General features: G+C 33.6%; 1 protein-coding gene across 10 annotated transcripts in view; it reads right to left on the bottom strand.

The window, feature by feature from the left end:
- LOC115439748 (POU domain, class 6, transcription factor 2) overlaps positions 1 to 25,325 on the bottom strand; it is a 156,701-nt gene that overhangs the window by 123,586 nt on the left and 7,790 nt on the right. For all 10 annotated transcript variants that reach the window (XM_030163741.2, XM_037438523.1, XM_037438521.1 and 7 more), the window contains 2 exons: positions 24,770 to 24,865; positions 545 to 642 (listed from right to left, as the gene is read on the bottom strand). In XM_030163741.2, coding sequence (XP_030019601.1) covers positions 545 to 642; positions 24,770 to 24,865 — 194 coding nt within the window. The remainder of the gene's footprint in view (positions 1 to 544; positions 643 to 24,769; positions 24,866 to 25,325) is intronic.

Genomic DNA, 25,325 nt, shown 5'->3' on the forward strand with positions numbered 1-25,325 from the left:
TGTCTAAGTAAATGGAATTAGATTATTTTTTACACAAATTCTTTTGGAAATCTTTTATATTCATAATGAAATACTTACTAAAAATAATCTTACAAAATGCGTAACGGAATATTCTGTTAAATCATAATAATTTTGTATTTCTTATTAGAATTTCTTTCGTCGCTACATCTTAACACCTTAAACGTAAGTAAGATAGAAAAGTAATATATCACTTTGATATTTATCATATCTTATTAATTTTCTTTAGCTTTCTAGCATTTTATTTAAAATAATCAATTTAAAACAGAACATAGCCTCTATCACTTAGAAGTAGCAAGTCTTAGTACTTATGGAAGTCTTAAAATATGTTTAGTAGTTCGATAAATAAAACCCTTTAAGAAAACAAAATTACCAACGTCGGGTTTTTGAACTTATTTTCATTATACGATAATGTATTAGTCATTGTGTTTATAAAAAACAAAAGTCAAGTTCTGACACGTCACTGACCTATAAAGAGACTTCTAGAACCAACAACTAAAATAACCCGTGTTACTAAGGAACTTACCTCATTCTTGAGGTTGATGGGCTCTTGCTGCGGCCGGGGCGGCGAGTGCCTGCCCGCCTCCGCGCCCTCCAACATATCAGCCTCGCATCCCGATTCGTCTGCAAACAATAAGGTAATTTAAAAAAAGAACTTGGTGGCCAGTGTGTTTTAAAAAATTAAAGATTATAAAAAAGACATTGATATAAAACTATTTTTCTGATTTATAGCGGTTTTTTATTTTTATAATTTATTTCCAAAGTTTCGAAAATTTTGCAGACTTCATGGTTCCCTCCGTGACCAAGAAGAGTTTTATTTCAATGATTACCAAAAGGTCGATTATGTAAAAAGTAATAAATTAAAAAAAAGAATATATTTCGTAATATTTGAATTTCGATAAGCGAAATTTAACATTCCAAAAAATGTTACAATATATTGTCAAGTTTTCGTTTCAAAACCAATAAGGTAAACTTGGGAATTCATTATTGACTTGAAGCGTGTTTTGGTTGCGGTAACAGTGAACATTAGCTTCGATTTAGGCGGGACAATTTACTTTTTTAAATCATAAAGTGAGTTACTCGGAAACGAACTTTGGTCCCGATGTATAGACAGCGTCGTCTCTATTATATGGTCGAAACTTATTAAAGTTTAGATGCATAGATAATGCTTGCGTACCTATAGAAAGATAGTCATAAGTATAAATTGAATTAATAATTCTAGGTATTAATGATTAAATCTCTTTTCTATTAAATATTTACTAGTACAGCAAATGATAATGATAAAGGAAGTTAACTATTTCTTTTCACATATAAAAGAACTATAAGGAACGAAAACGCATACGCTATATCGATTCTAATATAAAAAGAAAAGGTTGAGATCATATAAACAAGAAGTCACCACACACGCTAAAAACATCTCGAACATTCGGGCACGTTCCTTCTCCCAATGAAGTAAACAACGACCTACCCCAACCCGGCGGCACGCTGAGGTCAAGATACAAGGATTCAGGGAAAATGGATCTTCCGACCTTTTTTTATCTTTCACGGCCGCGTTCGCCGGGAGTTTGACGCTTTATTTTCGTTTCACGCCTTCTTAACACGTGTAATTTGAATTTTAATTTGTGTTTTTGTTGAGTATTTAGCTAGTGTTTTTGCCGAGTACTGAGATTTTTTGAAACGGTTTATAATTCTGACTATCGCAATATAAGTTAATATTAAGAGCTCTAATACTAATAGTAAGACATTCTGTAATGGAGAAATTAGGCAGGAATCTTTAATATTACGTGTTACGTTAGAAATCTTCGAATTAATGCCATCGATACAAATAACAGCGCAGCGGTAAACCATTTTTCCGAAACATCACACATCAAACACAAAACCCGACCTTACCGATACAAACTAAGACACCACCAATCATTGTTCCGCAAATAGCCTCGGCCGGCCTAAGCAACACGAACTGATGCCAAAACCTAGCACCCGTCGAATATGATTGCTCCTAATGCGCCGGGGGCTCGGCGTGGTAGGGGGGAGGCAGGGAGGTTACTGCGTCGCGCCGTGTTCCTGACCGAGCAGTAAGTCTGGCTTAATCCTATCGGAAACGCGGGCCCCCATTGAAGATCGGCACAGAATACAGACTGGAGGTCTATGCAATGACGTGTGTGACGATTTCTGAGAATTTTCGAATTTCGAATGAAGTTTGTTTGTGTTGAGTCTTGATTCTAATGGATGTATCTTGTATTGGAAACGGAATATTGCTATTGTTTATGGATTTGCAGGAATGCGTTCAATGTAGATAAGTATTTTTTTCATTAAAACGAAATTCTACGTTAATATGACAAATTTTTGTTTAAATAATAACTGTAAATTGTTATCTAAATGTTACTAAGTTAGCATAACTAGGGAATGGTATAAGAAAACAATTTCATAAATCAAACGAAATTCATACAAAACTTAGAACACAAATAACTTTTTCAAACACTATATTGAATCGAACATGTTCCAACCTTCATCACCTAAATATCCTAACTTCACTTTGACCGTTCTGAAATATTTCGCACAAAACAAAATCAATCCGTGTAACGTTTAAAAACATTATCACGGGGTTATTCAAGTGATAGTGACGTTTATTAAGGTACTTAGTTGTTTAAAGTCTGTTAAAGTTTCGAACAGATCATCTAAGTCTCGAAGTGGAAGAGTATACTTTTACTAAGTTTAAATTATCTTTGCGATTAAACGCCGGTTAAGTATAAATACTGAGGGAACTACTTGTGTTATGTTGGGATTAAAGGGGGTGTTATATTGAAAAATATTGCTTTGATAAGCTTTAGTTATCGTAGATTAATATAATTCGTTTTTTTGTAATATTCAAATTATATTTGGTCAACAAATGATGAGGTCTTAGGATACTAATCTGATAATATTATTAAACATGATTGTAGAACTTTTTGTGACACTTCAACGAAATAACTACTTCATGCTTCACCCGAATAAAAAAATTTTTTATTCTTGAAAAACCTTATAAATCGTGAAGACGAGATATTCATTTTCAGAGACCCGAATCCTTAAAATGGCAAAAATCATTAGGACTTCGAACGATATGACGATCTCAAGGCAATAAACACTAATAGGCGGAGATGTTATCGCAAAGAATTGTATTAATATGTCCTTTGATGCTCTTATTGCATTCTCACGCTAACTGAGTAATAACCCTTTGTTCATAAATCGAACATCCGTTTTCCGGTTATTTTTAATTGATTCTATATGTCATACATTCTGTATCATTTATAATTTATATAATTACAGACATCGTATTGAAAAATCATCCAGATTGCAAATCATATGACGAAAATTTCAAAAAATAATTCACAAAATCACAAACGATAACTTTTTAGTACTAAAAACCACACACAAAATCCCATCAAAACATCCCATATCTCGAGATACGTCTAGCGATAGCCTCCTCCCGTGCGGCCGGCATGCATCTAGCCTGCAGAAGGGGGGACATTACAAATTAATAGCACAAAGACCGGCCACAGATCGCCGCAGCGAAAATTTACAAGCTACAGACACTTATAGTTGTGCCGTTAAAGGCAACGGGTTTCATACCATGTTATATTAAACCGATAGACGCTTTTGTTTTAATATTATTAAACACTGTTCGAAAATAGTGCGCTAATATAACTTGTCATCGTACTTTAAGATGGTGTGGTTTTTATTGTATCTTGTGATATTTAATTGGGTGTATGTCCGGATACATTAAAATATTTAACGAATGAACTTTAAAAACTTTTCTTAGTGTCCGGCGTTGTGTAAGGATCTTGTGTATAAAATGTCATGCTTCTAAAGCCCTTGCGGTATGTCTTCGACTTATTTGATATATAAAAGTGACAAATAGAATTTAATTAGTGATCAATAATACTTCCAATTAAAGTAAGCTTAGATTTTTAGCGCAACAAATTATTAAAAAAGTATATTTATTACAGCTAATGGATTTTTTAGTTTCCTAAAAGCCATTGCTGGTCGTCATTCCTCTGCAATCCACTCAATATAAATGAAACAGGTATCATAACTATGCATTAAAATCCACATCTTAGGAAATCTAGATTCTAGCCTCATAAACAACGCTCTAAACTGGTCATAAAGTATGTGCTAAACAAACGGGACAAAACGGTCATCTCCGACGCATGGTGTAAAGGAGCTTTCATGAAGTATAGCAGGCAAGCGGGCTGTGGCACATCTGATGGTAAGTGGTCACTTTTCTTACTCATTTACAATATCAGAGAAAGTGATGCAAGATTAAACAAATTAGAATAAGCAATTTTTTCAAAGTAATAAAAACCGTTATTAAAGAAATTCATAAATATTAATAATTATTATAAATATACAAATAATTTGATGCATGAACGATTTAAAATTATTTGCTTTTGATTTTTAAATAAAGAAGGCAAAGGTTCGCAATCATACAGCCTAGACTGCTGTTATTTTACAGGTTCCTAGTTTCTATAAAACCAAAGAACGAAAATATAAATAAAAATCAAAAGTGCTAGTAACTATGATAGTCCTTGATCACCATTTTGACTTGTAGCCTCCATTTATATGTTATACGCTGCACAGTTCGGCTTTGTCTTAGCGAGAACCTAATACCTTTAATTATTAAGACTATTGATGGTATTGATGCTTGGTTTACGGACTGAGAGTAGACGGTTATTGTGTATATTTGATAGAAACTAACATTATTACGCTAAAAATTATTTACTAGACGTGTTATTGATATCTAGAAATACTCTTAACAATAATAAAAATAGTTAGATATAATGCAATTTTGTTCAAATGTAATATGCTGCTTAGGTGGCGTAGTTGTATTATGGTACTACAGTGCTGAGGTCTCGGGTTCGATCTCCGGGTCGGGAAGGTAATATTGGATTTTTCTAGTCCATATCTGCCTGGAGTCTGGAATTTGTACCCGATATGGTGACAGGCTCGCCTATCACATCATGGGACGGAATACATACGGCGGAAAGTAGGTGCACCAGTTTCGCCTCTACCTACCTCTTTGTGGATAAAAGAGTGAGTTTATGTGTGTGTATTTTAAAGTCCTTAAGATTAAAAAGTGCTTTTAACTCATAAGATAAAGCTAGAAGAAAAAATATTAGTTTTTTTTTTCATTATAATATAGGGAATAAATAAAGCAATTCTGTAAATTCGCATAGATAGTGATGCGTTCCCAAGTATCAAGCTGATATCTTTGCCGGAGCTGTCAATTCCACTCACGATAGTCTATCGGTGCTCGTCTTCAACTATCCTTCTCTAATGAGGGCTCAGCATATAACATTCTCTTTCAAATATGATGGTGAGAAAATGGTAGTTAACTTTATTTTATTATAAAGTTTTGTTAGTTTCTTTCGTATTGTCTTATTTATTGTTAAATAATGATTCTAGTAATATCTAGTAATAAGGTTATTATTCCATTCTAATGACCTTACAATAAGGTATCTATTCCCTTATCAATTTTATGACCACATATTTCTTCGAGGAAAAAAATAAACAAAACAAAAATTAATTGAAAATTTTCAATTCTATTTTGCCTATTAACAAATCTATGCCTTATATTAATTAACGTATTATCGTTTTCGTCCCAAATATCACTTACAGGAGTCAAAATATTTTTGGCATATGACCATTTAACTTAGCACCGCACGTACCCCTTCCAAGTTGGGCGGTGCAGGGGTTGGACGTGGGGTGGAATTTCCTTAACGTTCTACCGAGCCTACAGCACTGCATGCGTACTTAAACTATAGCAAGAATTCGCCTATTTGCGTATAAAGATTGATATTATAATGCACCTGATGGTAAATAGGGTCTTATGCTAACCTGTTTGAAAACGTTATATAGAGCATTATAATCCTAACAGTCTTACTAATAAGGATTGTTTTAGCATTAAGAGGTGTTTAAGAATTGCCTGAATAGCTGTCAAAAACATCACCGGTTTCATAGTTTAAACCTTATTAAGAGGCAAGATGGCGGGTTTTGACTTACAGCTGATCGAGTAAATTTGTGTTTTAACTGAGCATAGCTTTGCGATTTTTTTATAAGTAAGACTGTATAAGTCTATTTTAAAATTGATTGAGGTTTATCGTGGCTCGGTGCTTCACAGTGTTTCGTGTGTGCATTTCGAGATATCCAAACATTTACTTTAGGGCCTATTTCACAATGTATAAGTAGAGGCTAATCGACGAATATGATATAGGAAGATCAAATAGTCAAGCTCCCGAATAAATGGTAAACGAAATAGTGTATTCAGTATTACTGTTAAGCATTTCAGAATTATTACATATTAATACTGGTGTTATTTTATAGGTTTAACTTTACTCTGAAAACTTGAAGTTCAGTGACCGGTTATTGATTACAACTAAGGAGGTTTCGATTCTAATTATAGGTCAAATCATATCGCAAATAATACATATACATTCTCATTATGGGTCAAATACTATTATGGTATCGCAAATATTGCATATATACCGCTGTTTATACTTCTGCTGTTATTTGATTAGTAAATAATCGCCGTATTTTTACTTTTAAATCATTTTTCTTTTTTTTACTGGTCATGGAGTCTGCAAATAAATTATATTTGTATTCATATATTAATATAATATATACGAATGCAAGTATAATTTATTTTGGCCCGGTTCTAAACAATAGTTTAGAACCAGCTTAGGTTTTTTGTTTATAAAATTATTTAGCATCGTTATCAAATGTTATTTAGAACTTAACCAAAAAATCGATTTACTCAGTCGAATAGTTTCGTTTTACACTCAGTTACGTCACATCCGAATAGAAACACGCCGAAACCCTTTTGTCCGACATTTTTTTATTCCGTTCGAATATCATTTGCGGAGGCTTTAACGACTGGCTCTCTACAAAAGTAAGCGGACAAATTGCTTCTAAAACAACAAAAGCTAACCGGAAAAATTCACAATCGCAACGAATCATTAATCTCAGAAACAAATGGAAATCGGCCGACATCTGCTATACTCGGGCTCGAAAAAATGGCGGCCGTAGTCGACAGTTGTCACGTTATTCTCGACGGGATTAATTAGAAATGCGATTAAAAGCAAACAAAACAGGGAATGGTGAACTTAAATTAATGAAAAATTACCACCCTCCGCGAGCACTCGTCAACTCTTTTTTTTAACGGGGTCGCTCCCGCGCATTAAGCGGCTTTAATTTGAATTCGGAATTAGAATTACGCGCGTTTTATAATTATTGTTTTTTTTTTTATTTCGGCCAGGCACTGATTTCTGATTGTATTAAAGCGTTCGTTCTACATAATCAAAAATAATTAGCCATTCATTTTTATGTAAATTATAAAGTGTGTTTTAACGTACCATAAAGGTTTGATAAGGAAAACGAAACATAGAGTTTTAATTTCACAAATTTAAATTTATATAATACACACCTATTTTTATAATACGTCTCATACCCAACAAATAATTTTACTAAGATTATCGCCAATTAACTTTTTGGAATAATGTTTGAGTGAAAATAAAAGAATCGCTATAATAAATGATGCTAATGTTATCCGGGTTTTAAATATCGCCACATATAATTAAAATCAGCTTATTTAGACATAATTTGTACAAAAATAATAATCATCAGTCACTTAAATGTCAGTCGCATAATTCATACACACCAATTATGTTTTTGCATCTATTGTTAATTAAAAAAAATAACACGGAGTTCCCGCGTAATTTTAAATTTAGAACAATAGAGGTGAGGAAATAATAAGTGATCGGAACGCGCGCAAGGGCAATCACGGCAGTACGCGGAGTGCTTTTGTGCGTGGAGTGTGCCCGAGGGCTCTCGTGCGGATATAAGACGCACTTTTAACAATCTATGTAATATAACTGAGATTGTAAATTATTGAATCAATGGTGCATTAGGTTAAAAAACATATAATTCAGAGATAGTATAGTTAAAATGACCGATGTGTTGAATTTTTATACAAAAAGTTGGATTTGTAATAAGGAAAGAAGTTAAATAAAACCATTGTTTTAAAACTATACGCAATAATATGCTGTCAAGTGTTCTTATTATAATAATATGTACCAAGAGTAGGTATGACGAGAAAAAAGTCCCGCGTCGCTTAGGACCTATTAGCACGCTCTCGGTTCTTTGAACTGTTTTAATAATAGTTTTACGGTCACATCACAGGGAACAATCGTAACTCGCAAATAGCTAGACGTTAACTTCACATATTATAATGCATTCGACTGTTTTGTCTTATTTACAGAGATCTAAATGCCATAGCATATTTAATTATAGCTCATTTTGATCTAGCTATCTCTCTTCATCGTGAAAACTTGATATTGCGATGCCTTATATAATAATAATAATATCAGCATTGTATTATATATTGTCCCACTGTTGGGCACGAGCCTCCTCTACTACTGAGAGGGATTAGGCCTTAGTCCACCACGCCGGTCTAGTGCGGATTGGTAGACTTCACACACCTTCGAAATTCCTATAAAGAACTTCTCAGGTATGCAGGTATCCTCACGATGTTTTCCTTCACTGTTAAAGCAAGCGATAATTCACAAAGAATACACACATAATTTTAGAAAAGTCAGAGGTGTGTGCTCTTGGGATTTGATGCCTGATGTAATTATCGCAAATATTTCTGCCTTATAGTATGTTGTTTTTCTACTTCGACGCCTTTCCGTCCTTAACCTCAGTTCCTTCCTTATTTCCGTTCCTACGCCTCCTAGCCGATGCTGGTGTTAAAAATCTTTTAATATAACTTTATATAAATATTCTAGTATTGATTTATAAGAGATTTTTTTATATAAGTACACTAGACGATAAAAAGTAATAATCTACTTACTAAATTTCAATATCTGTTTAAAAATACGATAAGAGCAATTAAACTGGAAAATATTACATTAATTTATTTGATGGTTAACTTTTCTCTGATGATTGGAAAATCAGGCTCTATAAATTACTTTAAGATATGATGCTTAACGGTGAAGGAAAACATCGTGAGGAAACCTGCACATCTGAGAAGTTCTCCATAGGAATTTCGAAGGTGAGTGAAGTCTCCCAATCCGCACTAGGCCAGCGTGGTGGACTAAGGCCTAATCCCTCTCAGTAGTAAAGGAGGCCCGTGCCCAGTAGTGGAACAGTATATAATACAGGGCTGATATTATTATTATTTATGATACTTTCTAATGTTTGTGCATATTTGTTCTACCGACTCCATAACTGTTATACTGTATTCTATTTGTGAAAGCTTTTAAATGGCCTTCTTGTATTTATGTACCTTTAATATTGTTTAATCTAGCTGTAAGTTTTCCGAAAATAATAAATTAAAATAAAATAAATCTTTCCGTGTTTTCTGTCATTTAATAGTTTGTAAAACCTATAATTATCGCCACTCGCTACTAACTTTAAAGCGGTTAATATAGGACTGAACCTTTCGTTTCAGAGCCAAATATATACGGCCGATGGTCCGAACAGTTGTATGAGTTGGGTAAGCATTGGACGTATTTATGCAGAAAGGACCCAAACCAAGCTCGTCAAACTTAAATTGGTCATAAATTACCATTATTGATGGCACATTTATTATTTTTATAAAAATATGACAGTAGTTTTGGAGATAACCGATGGGTTGGTCTGAAATATTTTATTACACAAATAGGGAGCATCACGCTTTTGGCCTTTACAAGGGTATACGTAGGTGTTATATAAGGTAGTATAACCGAAGAAAGCCCAGTTCCTATCAAGGCCCATCATGCATATTTTGTTTTTTGATTTGTAGTACAAAAATATACTATATGTTGCAAATTAATCAAAAGTATTTCTTAATATTGAAATTGAACTGTTTTATGATTTTAAAATTAGACGGGCATTCAAAGGTTCCGATACGTTTAATTCAAACATTGCATGAATAAAGATCCCTAAGCAATTTTTAAGATGGAAAAACCCAGGCACAATTGTTTTTGGCCCGACCCGGGATTCGAACCCAGGACCTCATCGCCGTACTCGTACCGCGTACTCATTACAACTACGCCACCGAAACATTAATAAAATATTGTCTTATGATTTGGATCATGTCTGCACAATGTTGAAATATCAATATAATCGTGACAAAGACGGCGCGAAAACAACTTAGCTCTTAGAATAATAATTAGTTACCAATCTCTTCATTGTAGGTATTTTTGGAGGTCGCATCGTGACTAAACGTAAAGTTCTCTAACATTTAAAGTGTCATCAATTATAATTAATAAAAGAAGCTATTGCGCGCAGCTTCGCCTGCTATCTGGAATAAAAATTGGTTTAGGACTGACTCCAATAGGCTAAACTCATCTTCATTTCTATCGCTGATGAGAATGTTTAGCGATTACCGTGAAAACATAATAAAGTATATCTACAATTGATGATGTTTTGATGTTTTTGGTGTTCGGGTCAAATTTTGCGAATTATTTCCAAAGCAGTTATCCTCAACCGATGATATTTTTATTAAGTATTGATGTATGGCAGATGGAATTTATTTATTTATCACTTCATATATAAATGTATACAGGCAGACTTAATGCCGTAGACATTCTCTACAAGGCTTCCTTAGGGTGTTGCAGCGATAATCGAAACAATGGCTTATGATTTAAAAAAAATACATTCAAGAACAGCTATTCTGGTATAAACATAAGTAAATATCAACACTCTCTTATTACCATCTACCAAATTCGACCTAGAAGATCCTATAGGTCTTATCTTATAGTCCATATTTTATTTTAGTTTTCATTGAACATAGTGAATGGTCTCCGCATATATGTAGGTATAATATAATAATACATTGTATTATATACTGGCTTCTTTACTGCTAGTTTAGGCCTTAGTCCACCACGCTGGACTAGTGTTGGCAGATTTTACATACCTTCAAAGTTTTTATAGAGAATTCTCAGGCATATAGGTATCTTACGATACTTTCCTGCTTCCTTAAAGCCAACGATTTATAAACAAAACAGACGTAACTTCGAAGTGCCAGTGTGTGCCTCAGGATTTGAACCTGCAGCTTTCCTCTCGTCAGCCCGTGCCATTCCCAACTAGGCTACAACTATCACATATCAACATACCCAAACAGCACAACAATCGCAAACAAAATGAACATACCGTTGCACATCGAACTATAAACCGAAAACACAAATTAACCCCACACTCACATTTACAAATATCGGTCAATTAACCGTCGAGCGAGATAACAATTGAAAATGGTTTCGCTTTCACCGCGGGCCGCGTACGCGCTAAATATAATATAATAGACGCGTATACATCAATGCATGTCCACGTTTTCGGACCGGCCACTTTCAATTTTCAGGATACATTGGTGACTGTTATTTTGGCGGGATATTCCTGTATTATTCTGAATTTTCATATCGATATCCTTTTCAAACTTGTCAAACAGGTTTCATTAAACGATTTCAATCTCAATCTACAATCCGATTCTGAGAATGTCAAAAATACTTTGTTCTGATTGGTGGATTTTTGAGATAGATCGTAAAAAGCGATTGGGGCCGTTTATTGAAAATGGCGGTTAACCGCAAACTAAAGATTGTTGTACGTCGCATATGTATGTCAAATTGAAGTATTTTCTTGTTACATTTGCTAGTAATTGGCGACATCGAAGTCTAACGTCTATGGCCTAATTCTTAGTGCTTAATTTGAGCTGTGTGAGGTAATAACTCAAAAAGGTTCTATGGGACAAAAAATGAGAGATTATAAAAAGTTAAATGCATTAATGCATTTATAATTTTATTGGAATGAATTAAACGAACTAGAACATAGGGATGCTGCATTGACGTACGACATGACAACGTAAATTGATCATATTCAGACAAATCTGAAAGCAAAATCTAGTATAAAACAGCAGGAACTTGAATGAGAATTGCCACATTGTTACCGCAAATTATCGTTGGCTGATGACAATGCACGTATTCATTCATAACGCGATATAAATAATGGTTATTTTAAAATGTCGTTTTTTTATCAATAGTAGCTTTGTAATATCCCACTGCTGGGAGCGTGTACCGAATTAACAAATTCCCTTCCTTCCAATATAGTATTATAATAAGAAACTGTTTTATTTTAGTATTTTTTTTTAATGCTTGTGAGAAGGAAACTTAGAAACCATTGACTGGATTTGATAGTAAAAACCACAATATTCTTTAACATACAGGCTACTGTTAAAAAAAGTACACATTATATATAAATACGAAACTTTTAAAGTAAAAAAAAGTCCTGTACTTCCCTGCCGCGTGGTCACCGCGTTGCACTATATCACCGACCACACACACTGCAGCTTATTTAAATTAATAATGACTTTAATAAATAAAAGAACACGAAAATTTTAAATAAAGAAATATCCGGCAAACCTCGCCAGCCGCGTGGACACCGCGCTGCACCACGTCACCAACCGCACGCACGTACACCGCGGCTTATTTACACGTATTTTAAATTAATAATAACCTTATTAACATTTATTATTAAAATGGGAACCGGGAAATACCCACGTGTTAGTTGTATTTTGATTCGTTTTCCTATTGTTTTTAGAGATCTGTAGGCTGGGTTTCTATTTTGGTCTCTTTAATTTTAGCGGACTTTAATAACTTCTTACGGTTAATTAATTCATTATTTTAAAGTTAATATCAAACTACTGTAATACAGTATAAACAATTGAGAGGACGGCGCAACAGAGATTTTAAAGCATGAGGGGCAAAGGAAATTGACTTAAGGCCCAATAATAAAACAGTTCGTTTGTTTGGTATCCGTGTATGATTTCAACAATATGTTATAAGAGATGTATGCAATCAACAATTTTAAAGGCAGTTTTATTATGAAATAAATTAAACAACGTCCACATATAAAATCAATAAACAATCAAAGTAAATAACATACTGTAGAAACATGTCTATTTTTTCTATATATTATAAATTTCGAATAGATAGCTTTTAAAAATACAGTCAACGCGTCATTTTGTTGGGGGAAATGCCTTAGAAGTAATTTTCACGTCACGCCCGATGACAACTCTTTCGCCAATTTTACGAGCAAAACGTGTTAGAACAATCAAATGTCTATCTAGTCTATAATAATCTATCGAAATAATATATAATGACCGAAAATATTTTAAACTTAAGATTCTAAATAAAATATATACGGAATCGTCAGCGCAAGATTCCGTATCGCTTCGGTTTTATTTTTCTACGTACAAGTTGCGGTTTGATTAGTTTAACTTACGAGTTCTAAGCAATTCAGGATAAAATAGCAATCTTTTAGCAGTTGTAAATTTAATAAATATATAAATAAATAGCCACGAATATTTGAGAATTTTAAAATGGTTGATAGATGCTAAGTTTAAATAATGTAATATAGTAAAAAGGAATAAAGAGATTTATTTAAAATCTCAGCTAGTTTATATATTATAACGACTTTCCGAAGACCTATACAGCCCCTTCATATTCAAATTCTATGGGCAGCATATCCATGATTGTCCAGGAATTATGGGTATTTGTCCATCTTCCCGGATAAAAAGTGTCTTGCAAGGCACTCGGTTATAATCAGCCAAACACGGACAAACTAACTTATTCGACCCACGTAACGCTTAAATCGTTTTATTTATGGAATGTGAAAACGAAGACTTTGTTGTTGGCATACTATAAAAATAATATATTTTTTTTAAATCGTAAATCGAATATAATACTAATATCTGAAACCATATCATTGATAAAAAAAAAACTGCATTTCCATTCGCATACAAAAACTGATCACTTTATTAATTCAGCGACATCTAGCGTCGAACAACGAAATTCAAAAATAGACAACTCAAAAACATTCGACATTCGAAATGTGAAAGGAATCGAGTCGTTATTTTATTCATACCCGTGCCGAGTGCAAACGAAAAGAATTTAACGATTAATCTAAACAATAAACTTAAACATCTGTGCTTGCACAATACACGGCACAATAATAAAAATTGCTCATCCATAAAACCTTCTTAATAATATGCATTAACCGTCAACGCACACGAATCTCAACCTAATCTTGACAACTTAAAGTTGAAAGTTACATGTGTAAGTGAGTATTCATTAGTAGATCGAATCAAAGGGTTGGCAAATCCAGATCCTATTGTTAATAGTCACGCGTCAAATAAGTATTAAATATAATTATACATGTTTTTATATTTCCGTTTCTATAGAAATCACGCCATACATTATGAATGCTAGGGGATCATAGTTCAGTTAGTAACACGCAGTTTGGTATTATGACTTAGGTAATTTTAATTTTGAATTTGGAATTTTATTTATTTTTACTAGATAAGTAGATTGAAAAGCCCATTATAATGCCTTGATATTGAGCTGAATTTCGAGGTTAGCATATACATCCGGAATGTCATGCCGGTATAATTCTGATTTGACTCATTTTGAATTATAAACTGCGTCTTATCATAATGGCAGTCAATTTGCCGTTTCAGGTAAATATAGATTACCTACACTCCCGTAGAGACGACAAAACCACTAACCCTATATAGATTGACATCCCCCTGCCTACCCTTTTAGTACGCGTAGTTTTGTTCGTAACTAATAATAAGCAATCAAATCGGCTCAAAACCGCATTCAAATGTCATTGAAATACGTATAAGACCTTTCCGCTGCCACTTAATAGGGTGAAAAGGGGAATCCGAGGTAAAAAGTGTAATTATGTTGATTATTTAGGCCTTAATGCGCCGACTATCCCGCGCCTCCCCGGGCCATCATTAATCGACCCCCCCGCCCCCCCTTTCCTTTCGCCCTTTATTATTTCGTTTCAATTATTTTTGTGATTATCTTTTTATGGCGGGCGAACATTAAAACTCGAAAAAATAACAGTCGACATTAAATGTAATTAGAATCGAAATTACGAGATGTCAACATTGGTGCTTGGCTTTTTGTGTTATTAGGGTTCAACGCGATAAAATGCGCGCTTTTATACACTCGCGCCGGTTTCCGCATTGTAATGGATGTTTTATGACATTTCTCTATTATGTTGAGATCAATATTTAAGTGTCTCTTTAAATCGCAAAGATGAGTTATTTAACTGATAATTAAAAACGTGTTTATTCTATATTGATATAGAATTACTTTGCAACCTGCCAAAATAATTCGCGTACTTTTAAAACGTTATGTACATTTATCAAAACTTCAAGTAAATGTTATAACATATCTTGTTATATGCATGTTTTCAATAAAAAATATTGATAATCCTCAATTACTTTCGGGAAATCAATAATAAAACAATTTGTCGAGAATTATAATAGTAAACATTACCGACAAATGTAAAATAAAGGCCAAATGCAATAAGTAAAACGAGCACCCTTCTGCCGAAGAATCAGTATATAATTAAAGATAATGAGACGCTATTCAGATGTCCGTCTGGATCCTTTCGCTTCAACGATGCACGAATATTTGGACATGGCATTAAAATACTAACTATATTTTGGAGTGTTCGTACTCAAATTTATTACGAATATTACGGAAATATTTAAAGAAAATGACAAGATGTTAGTAAAAAAAATGTGCGCACTGAGGTCCATTAATTAAAAGATGGCACGGTCACGGTAGTCAAACTATTACAATTTTACACAGTGGCACGTTCACAAGACTTAAACTAATACATTTTTATACAGTATGTTAAAATTGATTCTTATTATTATAGTAGAAGGGACACATCCATAGATGCTAACAAAACATCATATTGCGTTGTCATGACGACTGACGTGTGTTTTATCTACACACGCGCAAAATGAAAATGTGTTGTACGCGTCAGCTTTAGATAATCTTATTCCAATATATACATACACTATAATATCTAAACTGTGTATACTATATAGAACTATAATCTTAAATAGACGTAATATTTTCAAAAATTCTATGTAAGTATTAAATGTTATCATATGCTATATTCAATTGTAAAATATAAAAACTTTATAATAGGGATTCTAATATATCCTTATAAAAAATCACAAAGACGAAATATAACTACAATCGTCTCAAAATCGAGAAGAAAGATAATTTACAAATAAAAAATAAAAATTCTATATTTTCGAGATTAAAGATAATTTATACAAAATAATAACTCCATATAACTTTTGATAAAATTTTAATTGTGAAAAAAATCAACAGGACTCTAAACAAACTCAGTACTTAATCTCTACCACATCCACATCGTCTTGCATCCGCGAGACGTCCTTCACAAAATCACGACTGACGAAGACAGAGCTTTCTAAATGAAAGGGGTTTTTAATTCATTTAAATTGTAACCCGTCTTAAATATATAGCCGGTAATCGAATACTTCATTATAATTTAGCGCAAATGAACTGGATTTGTTGGTGATTTGGGCTTTTAAACTTAAATAGGTCACCTAGCGATGACCTTGTGGGAAAGTGTTGACGATATTTAGGGAGTATTTTCTACTTAAATTTGAAATAGTTTACAATGTCTTATTTAGGGTAATTTTAAGTATATGAGGGGTTCATGGACCTGTTTAATGAACAAATAAAATTACCAAATCCATGAAGGTCCTTTCCTGTCAATTATTTTGAGACATTCAAAATTACTGCTTATTACACTGGTTTTAAAATTTAAATTTTAACGCAACTGTGCTCTAATGCACACTGCTGCGATAGACTGCACCAATACTACGAGTACAACTTTCGTAAATGATACCTAATAAAATGTTAATGTCGCTTATAAAATGTCTTAACCGCCTCATAGCAAAGCATCAGCTTTATTTGCGTTTTGTAATTAGAACGTTCACTTTAGAATCGGCGAGTATTTATCGATATATTTTATACACAAGGACGATGCTGCCCTGCTTTATTAGATTAGTTTTGTGGCAGCGAGTCTTTTGTCTAGATTAAGTCCATTGATGCTTTTCTGAAGATTGCTTTTATTAAAATGCAAGGCATGCAGCGATGTATGTGTAATAAATATTTCGTTTTTTTAGCGACATTTAGTTTTTGATTGTGTGCTTTTGTAAAATCAAAGAATAAAATAGAAGAATGTTTTGATATCTTTACTATACGAATGTTAAATGTTGATTTATCATACTATGAAATAATTCGGAATCGATATGACTTTACGTAACCATACACACACGCATACATTTATTTCATTATATTCACTATAATTTAACGTGCTTTTCATTGATAGATGACGCGTTTAAAAGATTTTTTATCCCTCAACCATAACGCGTGTGTAAAACACAAGTCACAAATACATCAAATACTCAGTGGCCAAACAAACAGTAGCCCAACAAAAGCAACATTAAAATAGTGACCCCGCGCAAAAAACAAAACGCAAAGCGAACGCCAAGTTCTAATTAAAATGATTAACTTAATGGTTTTAGTCATTAGCGATTTTAATTCGGAATCTACTTTTTGTCCATTGAAATTATAACTCGGCCAGTTTTACGATTGGCACAGCGATTTTTAACTTTTACGAGCAAACGTAATACGTTAATTTCAGTATTGTTTGTTGTGTTTATTTTTGCGTAGCCTTGAACGGGAATTGTGCCTTTATTTGTGTTGGGGTTGCGTTCGATATTTATACAAATGAGACAGCCCGTGGGATAGTTCACGGCTGGCTGGCAATCGTTTAGATTCATTAAACGCTACATTTTAATTATAACGCTAAGTTATTACATTGTCTGTTTCACTGGGACAATAACACTTAGTTGATGTAGGCAATGGTCTAGTACCCATCCAGCCAGATGCAACGTGACTTTTTTAAAAACGCTTTGTTGAAGATATATTTTATATCCGCTCGGATAGCGAACACTATACATTAGTTAAAACCCGCCATAGTGGCCCACGTAAATGTCGCCGGGATCAGCCTGTGTATAGCCGATCCCAACAGGCATAATTGTGACTGTCAAGGAGTAACCATCTCTCGTCAGTCGACATTCTATTGGATTCCACTTCTTAACATCATGTGTAGTGGAGTCACTGCCGTGTACAATATAAAATATATAGCTGTATAAAAATGTATTGTCTGAAATTGGAATAGGTACACTAATTTGTAGAAGTCAACATGATTTGTTCATAATAAGAATACCCCATTACAGCCAAGACGTCATTCGAAGGAAAATAATATTTACGTCACACGAAAATAAAATTACCGCGAGCGGGTTTTTACATGAGATTCGTCATTTGACAGGTGTAAGACGCTAGAAACTCATATATTAAAAATGATGCAATAATGCATCTTATCTCTGGTGGTATAAGTGCTGATATTTAAAATGTTTGTTTGTTAGAAGTAACCACAGAAATAGCTGAACTGATTTCGATGAAATTTGAGACTCGAAAAGACCATATCTTGGATTAGCATATATGGTACATGTTATCACGATAATTTACTGTATAGTGTTCCTTTTTTAATCAGATTTTATTTAAATTGCACTGGCGTCATATGGATGGATATAGTGATTAAGGGACTTTTGTTGCGGGAAAGGCGTTTAACACAAGCAAAACCGCGTGCAACACCTTGTTAAATTATAACAGAACAGGCCGGCATAATTGTATCGACTGGCAAGGGGTAATTCTTTTGTCAGTCGATACTTTATTAGTATGCAACTCCATTTTTCTACTTACCATCGCAGTGGAGTCACGTTTACGTACTTGTAATAAAAAATCAACTCTGTATATAATACGCTGAACCACTGCTGGGCACGCGCTGTCTGTACTGAAGGTTAGGGCTTGGTCCACTACACTGGCCTGCTGCAGGTCAGCATACTTAACATACCCTCGAAATTTAGAAGTAGAATTCGTTGGTTTACATTATGCTAGTTTCCTTATATTATCTTTCACCGTTAAATATGCAATAAATGTACTTAACGCACCCTCGAAATTTAGAAGTAGAATTATTTGGTATCCATTATGACGGTTTCTTTATATTTCTCTTGAATAGAGAGCGATAATTATTGCAAAGAATAAAAATGATAAAAAATACCCACAATATCATCGAAAAGTTAAAGGTGTGCCTTTGGTTTAGAAGTCTTAACTCCGCTTGGTAATACGTTAAAAATAGTTTTTATAATGTAATTAAATATTCACCGACCTCAACACTGTAGTATAATAGTATATTTTTATTTTAACAAAACCTAAAACATAATTATTATGTAAATTCAAGAAATGATATCAGAAGAAACCGCAACAAAATGGCCGGCTGTAATGAGTTTAGGTTCGTCACAAAATGAGTAAGTAATTTTGGACATAATTAAACAATCGTTATCGCGGTGTAAACAACGCCTAATTAAAGTTACATCAAAGATTTAACTCTTGATACGAAAGAGGTCAAATAACTTGTGCATTTATAAAATATTGTAAAAAGTTTTTATCTTAATTAAATGTAATTAAAATCTTTGTTTATTTATTGCAGTTTTTCTGAATATTATTGTTTTATCCTCAATATGTCTGAAGTATGTCGGTCTTTATTTAAATTTACAAATACGACATTCGAAATTCAAACAGTAATTAATTACTTTTCTAATAAAAATTCAAGCCAGTTTACTTCAACGCTATTTAAAGATTAGTACATTACTCATTATTTGCATTTATTTTAAGATTCTAGTTGTTTACGGTCAAGGATAAATTAAATGTAGCTCTAGCCGTGTCTATATAAATATAATTGATTCCTGGCACTCGTTAATGACGCGTAATATTTTCTTAATTATGTTACGCACTGGAAAATAACAGTAATATAACGGAAATGTGGTCGCGCATTAGTTCGGATAACAAATAATGTACAATTGATTAAGCGTTAATAGTTTCCTTCTAATTAAGTACATCATTATTTTGATTATGTCAAAACTTGTTTGTTTCACGTGTGGCCTTACGTCTGTTAGACATGGTTTAATTAAAATTGTTATTGGCTAAGGAAAAATATTGGCTCAATTATTTTTGAATTTAACTCAGGTACATAATTTGCTCGACATTAAATGAGTCTGTAGGGTTGTCAATGTTTAATGTGTATTTTAAATTTGATATAAAACCTATTTTTATTTACATGAGTTATAGGGTTGCCTCAATACCTACAATGCATAGTAAACTCCATTCATTCATTCACATAATGGGTTTATCATTTCCTCAGCAACATCCCGGAACGAGTGGATTATTTTTGGAGCTTCGCTATTGTAGATTCGCAGTTCCCCTTCCTCGGAAGACGGCACTTGATACAAATAACGTGATCATACTATCAAATTGACGAGACATGATTCGTACAATTATTATAAGTAGTCACATCCCTCTATGCACAATGGCATAATAAAATATGTACTGGCCATAAACAACTTTAAATTAGGCGAAGTTTAAAATTCGAATGCAATAATTATGTTGTGTTGTGAATTGAATTAGTGTAATGTTTAAAATTCGAATGCAATAATTAGGATGTGTTGTGAATTGAATTAGTGTAATGTTTAAAATTCGAATGCAATAATTATGTTGTGTTGTGAATTTAATTAAAGTGATTGTTATCCTCTTTAGTTGATTATTGTAAATTGTTTATTCAAATTAATTTCGAGACTCGGATGTTAACTGTTGAATTTGTACTATTAAGTGTTATTAATATTTCATTATTAAATTTGTTCTATTTTCATTATTGCATAAGCGAAATAATTTAATGAATAATATTATAATTGAATTGCGTAATATTCATTAAAATAAACTCTTTAAATTTTAAAGTGCATTACACACGAATATAATTTTCAAATAATTCTTGTTACTCATCGCTACACGTGTTTTAAGAAATGTAAAAGTTAATAATTTAAACAAAAAATAAACACATGATAAATCGTTACCATTAATCAACGTCGCCAAAATGCTATTTTCGACAAAAATCAAGCTCGTACCTATACTTTGGACGAATTCGCGAGCAATCGTAAGAGCTGGGAACTTAATAACAATAACTAAATGAAGGGTTGTGGGCTCTTAGAATTTTAATGAAATATTTGATTTATGCCCACCGCGAGGATCAGGTAGCTTATTATAAGAATGTATCATTAAACATTACGTATATAATTAAAGGCAAGCTTAGCCCGCAGCTACCCCAATTTGAAGCGGGCCGCTGCATTATAATTTTAATAAAATTGCCCGACGTTCGATATAAATAAAAAAAAACGACATGTAATAAGAAAATTATAACACATCTGATTGATGTATTATTTGGTAATTTATTGTGTGTAATTACATCGTGTAATAGTGGCCGATAATGCTGCGATGGCGGCGCGGGTACGATTTATTAGTATTTATTAAAGTATGAATTATTGTATAATTACTGGGATGGGAGCTTCCAAACTAAACAGAGCGGTTGTTTTAGGGTTGGATTTATGGCCGGTTCTCGGAGGCGATCTAATAGCGCTTGTTGGCGAGACGGGCCGGTGTTGGGCGCCGCGGTACAAAACGCCACGTGTTCCGCGAATAGGGTTTTGGTAACTGCGCTTAGCGTAATGCGATCGGAGCTGACGCGCCGCTCACATTCGAGATATCAACGGCTTTGATTTATTCGAATTTTGTTTGAACTCGACGCGTTCCAAATTTGAATTGTCTAGTGAATATTCTCCGTAGTTTGCAGTTCGATTGAAAAGAGGTTCTAATGTAGAAATAAAAAAAAAATACTACGTAAATGTTGCCAAAATTATTTTTATAAAAGCAACCATAACTTCATAACAAATGTTGGGTTTTACATAGCAGCATCTAAAACCGATAAAACTGGCACATAAAATTATGTCATAAATAAAAAAAGTTTTTATTTAAAGACCACCCTCCCACGTCATGGGTGTTTTTTAACGATCAACAAAATCGATTCCACATGTCAGCCCGCCATCTATCTGCGCTCAACGTCTCATTCACTTAATCCCCTTAATCGATTAATCGGTTTTCTCGATAAACCTATATCGATAACTTCCCGTTCGATAGAATTAACTCCTCATACATAAACAAACACGGTTACTGTACTGTTAATATTTTTTACGGGGCCTTTAATGTTCTTTACAGACGTGCATTAAGTCATCTAAATTGGGACCGAGAAATTAATTTAAAAATATTTTGTAAAAAAATATTTTTTGTAGCGCTTGTATATTATTAATCGATTGTAATAATTGGAGACAAGATCATAAAAAATATTAAAGTGATACAATTTTTTGAAACATTTTAATTAAATTCATTCATATTCTAGTTTCATGCTGACATCACGCCCCTGGCCCTCTTCGTACGGCGAGCCATGACAACGCACAGATGCGGCTTCAAAACCAGAAATCGAAACAGGAATATTGTGCAACAAAAGCTATCTAACGAATAATAACCAAACTTCAGCAGAACGTCTATGTACCTAACATTACAAAAGACTATGGCAATTATATCCTACAAAAACTAATTAAAAAAAATCCTACAATAAATAATTAATAAACAGGAACTAGAAATTTTTAGGTGATATCTATATATTTTTTTTACAATGGGATATTTAAAGTTTAACTCTTTTAAAAACACTAATTAAGTCCTTAATAAAAGAATCCTAGTGTATCGAAACTACATTAGCCCACACGATTTGAATTTGGTACCCTCAGATCACTTAATTACGCCCCTGTTTCAACACTAACGTAGATCATACTTAAGATAAAATATTTCACAGATGTTGTAGACCAAAAGCTGTTATTATTTGCCTCATAATTTATGCATTGACATTATAATTACTTTAAACATACGCGAGTTGGTTTTTGTAATGAACGTTGAATGAAATTTTAAACTTTCCCCGTGTCTTACATGTTTTTTGAAGGTTTTATTGTGTACAGTCAGCAACGAAACAAAGATAATATTTCATTGTGAAAAAAAATTACGATAGTAAAATTTTATAACGCTTAGTTATAACGTGCATATAGAATTTACTTCTGGGACTCGGATCGTGTTTTTTTATATATTTCTCCCGACTACAGTGCTAAGGTCTCGGGTTCGAATCACGTGTCGGGCAAAATGATATTGGGTTTTTCTACTCAGTATCAGTCTGGAGTCTAAAAGATGTGCTCGATATGGCGATAGGCCGGCCTATCACATAATTGGAATACACACGGTGAAAAGTGGGTGCACTAGTTGCGCCTCTTCTTCCCCTTCGGGGATAAAATGCACCTGTATGTTGAATCTAAAAAAAACTCTGAGCTTCAAGTGACTCATCTCTCGGGCCTTTAAGTTAACGAGCGCAGCTTTATAATAATAAGTTTTGATAATGGTACGTTTATAGTCGTTGCTTTTTTTTTTTTTCATTTGAATGACGAGACGAGCATACCGTTCCCCTGATGATAAGCAATACGGCTGCCCAATAGTAGCAACACCCATAACTTTGAATACTAACTGCACTCCACTGCGTTCGTCACCCTGAGACATTTTTTATTGCTTTGAATGACGAGACGAGCTTGCCGCTCGCCTGATGGTAAGCAATACAACCGCCCGTAAACAGTAGAAACACCATCCAACACCTTGCATTACAAAGTATTGTTTGGTATTCCACAGCGCTCGCCATCCTGAGACGTGAGATTTAAACCTCATAATACCTAGTAATTACGCTCGCTAAGATTTTAATACAAATACTTATCAAAGTACCCAAAAACTATAGAAACAATTTGAACCAACAAAATGAAAATTTTAAACTCCTTTGTTTATTACGAAAACTGCAATGACACACATCAAAGTAGTATTCGTAAACTTTTTTGTAAATGGGCTTTAGCTCTATAACCACTTATAGTCTCAAGGAATATATCCAATAGAGCAATAAAATCCAAAATTATATATTGCGCACGGGTGTTTATTTTTTATTATTGTTATTTAGTTGACAGTATGCAATTAATTCTTTATCTATTATCGTTCTCTTACGGTAAAAGAAAAGATTGTGATGAAACCTACATACGCTCTCTTAACAAAATAATGACCTATTCCAAAATTGTTAATTTGTGGGAATCGTCAAAGAAACGAATTTGTGTTTGCGACCTTTTTTTTAAGTTGCCATAAAATTGAACCTATGAAAGATAGGTCAAAAATGAAACCTACAGCATGAAAAAAAGGAAAAAAAAATAAAGGTCGCCAACTGAAATTTGTTTTTTGACAATTCCCACAAATAAACAATTTTGGGATAGATCATTATTTTATCAAGAGTGCGCATACCTGACAATCCATATAATCAAAAGTATGTGAAGTCTGCCCATTCGCACTAGGCCAGCGTGAACTAACGCCTAAACCCTCTCAGTATTAGAGTAGGCTAATACCCATCAGTGGATATTAATAAACGGCTGGTATTGCTATTCTATTGGTAAGCAGCGATAGCCTTGTTGGTTGCGGAACGGACTGCCGAGACAAATGTCTGCAGGTTCAAATCCCAAAGTCACACATCTCCGACTTTTGTAAAAAAATATGTGTGTATTCTTTGTAAATTATCGCTTGCTTTAACAGTGAAGGAAAACATCGTGAGAAAACCTGCATACCTAAGTTCTCTATAGGAATATCGAGGGTGTGTGAAGTCTACCAATCCGCACTAGGCCAGTGTGGTGGACTAAGGCCTAATCCCTCTCAGTAGTAGAGGAGGACCGTGTCCAAGAGTGGGACAGTATATAATACAGGGCTGATATTATTATTGCTATTCTAATACTTGGGATAGTATGTGGGTATTATTGGCTGGTCGTACTCACCGGAGCCACTGGCAAACAGGAAGTCCCTGTGGAGGGAAGACGTCTTCAGGTAAGGGTAAAACAGCTTGCCGCCGTTTCGGGTACTGGCGTCACCAACTGTCGCAAATGAAAACAATTAGTTAAAGTCAACTCGCTCGAGTTACTTTATAAATTGAGAAATGCGTATTTGGGTTGCCTAAAATACCAGATTTTCTAATATAATATAATATAAAAAACTGTAGGTAATAAAAGACAATAGATAATAATTACGATGAGTATTTATGAATCATTTTTTTATTCAACATGGAAGATTTTTCAGAGGACATAATTTTACCAGACTATCTCAATCTATTCGCACGCTTGGATAAACCTTAAAATGAAAGTCAAATGCAGTATACCCTATTCACAAGGCGTACTTTTTGGTTACAGGCTGTATCTATCTCCATGATAATGTAAGTCCTGTAAGAGATTGCTTGTTTGAACGCGCCAATCTTAGGAACTACGATATCGATTTTTAAATCATTTTTTGATAATAAGGACATCATTACTTTGAGTTCTATAGACTATTTTTATCTCG

Source organism: Manduca sexta, chromosome 14 (assembly GCF_014839805.1).
Source record: "Manduca sexta isolate Smith_Timp_Sample1 chromosome 14, JHU_Msex_v1.0, whole genome shotgun sequence".
NCBI lineage: Eukaryota > Metazoa > Arthropoda > Insecta > Lepidoptera > Sphingidae > Manduca > Manduca sexta.